The 6,703-nt window shown below is 33.9% G+C and overlaps 1 protein-coding gene across 2 annotated transcripts; it reads left to right on the plus strand.

The window, feature by feature from the left end:
* The first annotated feature begins 4,677 nt into the window (after positions 1-4,677).
* LOC119609739 (trypsin-1-like) lies at positions 4,678-5,830 on the plus strand. 2 transcript variants are annotated; one of them, XM_037964635.1, is made up of 3 exons: positions 4,678-4,765; positions 4,877-5,380; positions 5,451-5,830. In XM_037964635.1, the coding sequence occupies exons 1-3, from the start codon at positions 4,724-4,726 to the stop codon at positions 5,805-5,807; spliced, it is 903 nt and encodes a 300-aa protein (XP_037820563.1). In that variant the 5' UTR covers positions 4,678-4,723; the 3' UTR covers positions 5,808-5,830. The 2 variants fall into 2 exon arrangements, with proteins under 2 accessions (XP_037820563.1, XP_037820562.1); XM_037964634.1 differs by having other exon boundaries at positions 4,678-5,380.
* Positions 5,831-6,703: the final 873 nt, after the last annotated feature.

Raw genomic sequence — 6,703 nt, forward strand, 5'->3', positions numbered from 1 at the left:
AGTCTATAGTCTAGTCTATAGTCTAGTCTATAGTCTAGTCTATAGTCTAGTCTATAGTCTAGTCTATAGTCTAGCTAGTCTAGTCTATAGTCTAGTCTATAGTCTAGTCTATAGTCTAGTCTATAGTCTAGTCTATAGTCTAGTCTATAGTAGTCTAGTCTATAGTCTAGTCTGTAGTCTAGTCTATAGTCTAGTCTATAGTCTAGTCTGTAGTCTAGTCTATAGTCTAGTCTATATTCTAGTCTATAGTCTAGTCTATAGTCTAGTCTATAGTCTAGTCTAGTAGTCTAGTCTAGTCTATAGTCTAGTCTATAGTCTAGTCTATAGTCTAGTCTATAGTCTAGTCTATAGTCTAGTCTATAGTCTAGTCTATAGTTCTAGTCTATAGTTAGTCTATAGTCTATCTATAGTCTAGTCTATAGTCTAGTCTATAGTCTAGTCTATAGTCTAGTCTATAGTCTAGTCTATAGTCTAGTCTATAGTCTAGTCTATAGTCTAGTCTATAGTCTAGTCTATAGTCTAGTCTATAGTCTAGTCTATAGTCTAGTCTATAGTCTAGTCTATAGTCTAGTCTTAGTCTATAGTCTAGTCTATAGTCTAGTCTATAGTCTAGTCTATAGTCTAGTCTATTAGTCTAGTCTAGTCTAGTCTATAGTCTAGTCTAGTCTAGTCTCTGTCTTGTAGTCTAGTCTATAGTCTAGTCTATAGTCTAGTCTGTAGTCTAGTCTATAGTCTAGTCTATAGTCTAGTCTATAGTCTAGTCTATAGTCTAGTCTATAGTCTAGTCTATAGTCTAGTCTATAGTCTAGTCTATAGTCTAGTCTATAGTCTAGTCTATAGTCTTGTCTAGTTCTATAGCCTAGTCTATAGTCTAGTCTATAATCCAGTCTATAGTCTAGTTTATAGTCTAGTCTATAGTCTAGTCTAAATACTAGTCTATAGTCTAGTTGTAGTCTTGGCTATTGTCTAGTTTATAGACTAGTCTAAAAACTGTAAATGTTTTTTGAACCATTTGCACCTCTAAGTCACACAAGAGCCAATCACACAATAAACTTGTCTTACACATGCAAACTTTCTTTTATGCTTAAAGTTTAAGCCAAACCCAGTTTTGTTGTAATTGAAATCAACTTGAGTAATGATCATAAATAAAAACCTGCAGTGCATATTAATTATATTAATTGTATGAATATAATAACAGAAAGAGAAGAGCCACCATAAATAATTATAGCATTTCATTCTGGTTTGTTGGCGATCAAAATTCAAAACAAGTTAGAGTGCTAAATTCGGCTGAGCCGAATCTTAAATACCCTCCACCAGCTACTTTTATATTAAGAATTTTCTAATTGGTCAAATATTTGTAGAAATAAATCTATTACAATTCCAAGATTTATTGAACATTACAAACGCAATTTTCTTTATATTTTTATAGCGCTTAGCGATATTTAGGAATTTGCATGTATGCATGTGTGTGAAAATTAAAGGATTTTCAAAATACATATATATAATTTTGTTCTACACAAATTGATAATGCAACTAGTTAAATACGGTTAAAGTGCTTTCAGGGGCAGGACCTAGATATGGCCAATTATAGTCCGATCGTAAAAAATTCTTTAAGCTAAATTTCTGTACATAAAAGCTATATTTCAGTAAAATTTTATATCTATATCGTAATTTAGTAATAAGTAATGTGTGTTTAAGTGATTTTCGTAAGGGAACCTTGTATGGGACAGACCGCACCCATGTTATGAGCCGATCGTGAGAAATCTTGAAATAGAATTTTTGTATACAAAACTAATATTTGTGGCAAATTTTGTATCAATAGCTTTATTTGGTAATGAGTAATGTGCGTTTAAGAGATTTTCGTAAAAGGACCTTGTATGAGAGCTATGACGAATTATATATAAAAACAAAATTTCAAAATTCTTTATCTATATCATTATTTGGTAATGAATATTGTGCATTTAAGTGATTTTCTGGAGGGGACCTAGTATGAGAGCTATGACCAAATATGGACCGATCGTAAAACAATTTTATAGTGTAATTTATGTATATAAGAGCAATAATTTTGCTAAATGTACGATATCAATATTTGGTAATGAATTATGTGCGTTTAAGTGATTTTCGGGAGGGAACCTTATATGGGAGCTATGACCAAGGTTAGACTAATCGTGAAAAAATTTTGAAATAACATTTATGTGTACAAAAATAGTATTAATGCCAAATATTTTATGGGTATCACTATTTCCTAATGAGTTATGTGCCTTTAAGTGTTTTCTGAAAGGCACCTTGTATAGCAGCTATGATCAATGGACCGATAGGAAAACAATTTCACAGTAATATTTCTCTGTATATGAGCAATACTTCTGCCAAACTTTATAGTTAGTAATGAGTTATGAGCGTTTAAGTGATTTTCGGGAGGGGACCTTGTATGGGAGCTATGACCAATTATGAACCGATCGGAAAAAAATTTCACAGTAATATTTCTGCGCATATGTGCAATACTTGTACCAAATTTTATATGGATATCTTAATTAAGTAATGATTTATGCGCGTTTAAGTGATTTTCGGGAGGGGACCTTGTATGGGAGCTATGACCAATTATGGACCGATCGGAAAAAACTTTCACAGTAATATTTCTATGCATATGGGCAATAATTATACCAAATTTTGTATGGATATCTTAATTTAGTAATGAGTTATGCGCGTTTAAGTGATTTTCGGGAGGGGACCTTGTATGGGAGCTATGACCAATTTTGAACCGACCCAAAAAATTTTTACAGTAATATTTCTATGCATGTGGGCAATTTTCATACCAAATTTTATATGGATATCTTAATTAAGTAATGATTTATGCGCGTTTAAGTGATTTTCGGGATGGGACCTTGTATGGGAGCTATGACCAATTTTGGTCCGATCGGAAAAAACTTTCACAGTAATATTTCTATGCATATGGGCAATACTTATACCAAATTTTATATGGATATCTTAATTTAGTAATGAGTTATGCGCGTTTATGTGATTTTCGGGAGGGGACCTTGTATGGGAGCTATGACCAATTATGGACCGATCGGAAAAAACTTTCACAGTAATATTTCTGTGCATATGGGCAATACTTATACCAAATTTTATATGGATATCTTAATTTAGTAATGAGTTATGCGCGTATATGTGATTTTCGGGAGGGGACCTTGTATGGGAGCTATGACCAATTATGGACCGATCGGAAAAATTTTCACAGTAATATTTCTATGCATATGGACAATACTTATACCAAATTTTATATGGATATCTTAATTTAGTAATGAGTTATGCGCGTTTAAGTGATTTTCGGGAGGGGACCTTGTATGGGAGCTATGACCAATTTTGGACCGATCGGAAAAAACTTTCACAGTAATATTTCTATGCATATGGGCAATACTTATACCAAATTTTATATAGATATCTTAATTTAGTAATGAGTTATGCGCGTTTATGTGATTTTCGGGAGGGGACCTTGTATGGGAGCTATGACCAATTATGGACCGATCGGAAAAAACTTTCACAGTAATATTTCTATGCATATGGGCAATACTTATACCAAATTTTGTATGGATATCTTAATTTAGTAATGAGTTATGCGCGTTTAAGTGATTTTCGGGAGGGGACCTTGTATGGGAGCTATGACCAATTTTGCACCGATCGGAAAAAACTTTCACAGTAATATTTCTATGCATATCGGCAATACTTATACCAAATTTTGTATGGATATCTTAATTTAGTAATGAGTTATGCGCGTTTATGTGATTTTCGGGAGGGGACCTTGTATGGGAGCTATGACCAATTATGGACCGATCGGAAAAAACTTTCACAGTAATATTTCTATGCATATGGGCAATACTTATACCAAATTTTGTATGGATATCTTAATTTAGTAATGAGTTATGCGCGTTTAAGTGATTTTCGGGAGGGGACCTTGTATGGGAGCTATGTCCAATTATGGACCGATCCAGAAAATTTTTCTCTGAAAGAATTCTATTGACATAAGATTTCAATTTGTAAAATTTTGTGAAGATATCGACATTGTGATGGAAGTTATTAACGAAAAGCCCATTTTCCGGGAATATGTACTTTTGTATGGGAGGTATATGAAATTGTGGACCGATTCTGGCAATTTTCTACACGGATCAAGATCTTGTGTAGAAACGAATGTATGGTGATTTTCATGGAATTATCTTGCATAGTTTTGGAGAAAATTACATTAGAATGTGAAAAAAATGCTTATTTTTTTCGAGGTTGTTTTAAATTTTGATTCATAACTTTTCCCGATGTGAACCGATATTGCTCATTTTCAATACCAAACTGTACCGGATAATAATGAATATTTTGGGTGAATTTGGTTAAATTATATTGCTTCGTTTTAACGTGAGCGTGTTTTACACAGACAGACAGACAGACAGACAGACAGACAGACGGACGGACGGACGGACAGACGGACATAGGTAAATCGACTCAGAATTTCATAAGGACCCAGAATATATATACTTTGTTGGGTCTCAGATGAATATTTCTTGGTGTTACACACGGAATGACAAAGTTATATATACCCTCTATCACCACTGATGGTGGTGGAGGGTATAACAAAGATAAAGTTAGGAAGATAAACATTTCTTTTTAGCCACACAGTTAGTTGACCAAAAACAGTGAAACGTGAAACATTAAAACATTGACAAAGTAAACGCATAAAATGAAAATTGCTAAACAATTTCATATCATAATCACCATAATAGTATGTAGTGCAAGTTTAAGTTATACCCACTATCTGGAGAAATCTCAAGCTCGTCAAAATAATTTCATAGAATGGTTGATATCAATATTTCAATTTAATCCCATAACACAGGTCACTACCATTAAACCACCCTTGACAGAGACAAAACAGTGCATGCCTTGTTCGTGTGGTACGGCCAATGTTATTAATCGTATAGTTTGTGGAGAGGAGACACAAGAGATACGCTACCCGTGGATGGCTTTGCTGAAAAATAACAATCGTTTTTACTGTGGTGGCTCATTAGTTTCAGATCGCTATGTGGCCACTGCAGCTCATTGTTTGAGAGGTTTTAGACCTAATTCTATCTCGGTTAGTTTATTGGTACATGATCGTAAGTCTAATTCTTCCCGAGAAATTACTAGAAAGGCAAAACGAGTTCTCATACATGAACGTTACAATCCATTTAATATTGACAATGACATTGGTCTAATACATCTGTCAGAACCGGTCGAAATGTCAAATGTTTTAAGACCGGTGTGTATGCCTTTAAAAGATCAAACTTATCTGGATGAAATTGGCATAGCTAGTGGATGGGGCGCCACCTCCGAGGGCGGACCCTTGGCTCAAAAATTAATGGTAAATAAGTTATATTTCTACTATTTTAAAACAAAAACCTACTTATTACTTAATCCATATTTACTTCTAGCAAGTCAGTGTCCCAATTATATCCAATGAAGAGTGTAATGAAAAATATGGTGAAGATCGTATAACCGAAAATATGATGTGCGCTGGTGTACCGGAAGGCAATAAGGATTCTTGTCAAGGCGACAGTGGTGGTCCGTTTCAAGTGCATAATAAAGATTTGAATATTTATCATTTGGCTGGTATAGTATCATGGGGTGAAGGTTGCGCTAGACCTAACAAACCGGGCGTATATACAAGGGTTACACGTTATTTGGATTGGATTGAAAAGCGTACCAATGATTCGTGCCGTTGTGATATGCCCAGCACGAAATTGTTGGAAAATATTTATTGGGAGAGAGAAGACTATAAAAAGTGTTGAATAAATGGAAATGTTTAAACAAATTAAAATGTGTTCAGTTATTCCTAAAGATCAAATTATATGTTTATTGAAGTAGATAAGACTATAGAATAGACTGTACACTAGACTACAGACTAGACTATAGACTAGACTATAGACTAGACTATAGACTAGACTATAGACTAGACTATAGACTAGACTATAGACTAGACTATAGACTAGACTAGACTATAGACTAGACTATAGACTAGACTAGACTATAGACTAGACTAGACTATAGACTAGACTATAGACTAGACTATAGACTAGACTATAGACTAGACTATAGACTAGACTATAGACTAGACTATAGACTAGACTATAGACTAGACTAGACTATAGACTAGACTATAGACTAGACTATAGACTAGACTATAGACTAGACTATAGACTAGACTATAGACTAGACTATAGACTAGACTATAGACTAGACTATAGACTAGACTATAGACTAGACTATAGACTAGACTATAGACTAGACTATAGACTAGACTATAGACTAGACTATAGACTAGACTATAGACTAGACTATAGACTAGACTATAGACTAGACTATAGACTAGACTATAGACTAGACTATAGACTAGACTATAGACTAGACTATAGACTAGACTATAGACTAGACTATAGACTAGACTATAGACTAGACTATAGACTAGACTATAGACTAGACTATAGACTAGACTATAGACTAGACTATAGACTAGACTATAGACTAGACTATAGACTAGACTATAGACTAGACTATAGACTAGACTATAGACTAGACTATAGACTAGACTATAGACTAGACTATAGACTAGACTAGACTATAGACTAGACTATAGACTAGACTATAGACTAGACTATAGACTAGACTATAGACTAGACTATAGACT

The sequence above is a fragment of the Lucilia sericata genome, unplaced genomic scaffold, assembly GCF_015586225.1.
Source record: "Lucilia sericata isolate MDLA Ls3-8-SP2 unplaced genomic scaffold, ASM1558622v1 Contig001051F_arrow, whole genome shotgun sequence".
In the NCBI taxonomy this organism is placed as follows: Eukaryota; Metazoa; Arthropoda; class Insecta; order Diptera; family Calliphoridae; genus Lucilia; species Lucilia sericata.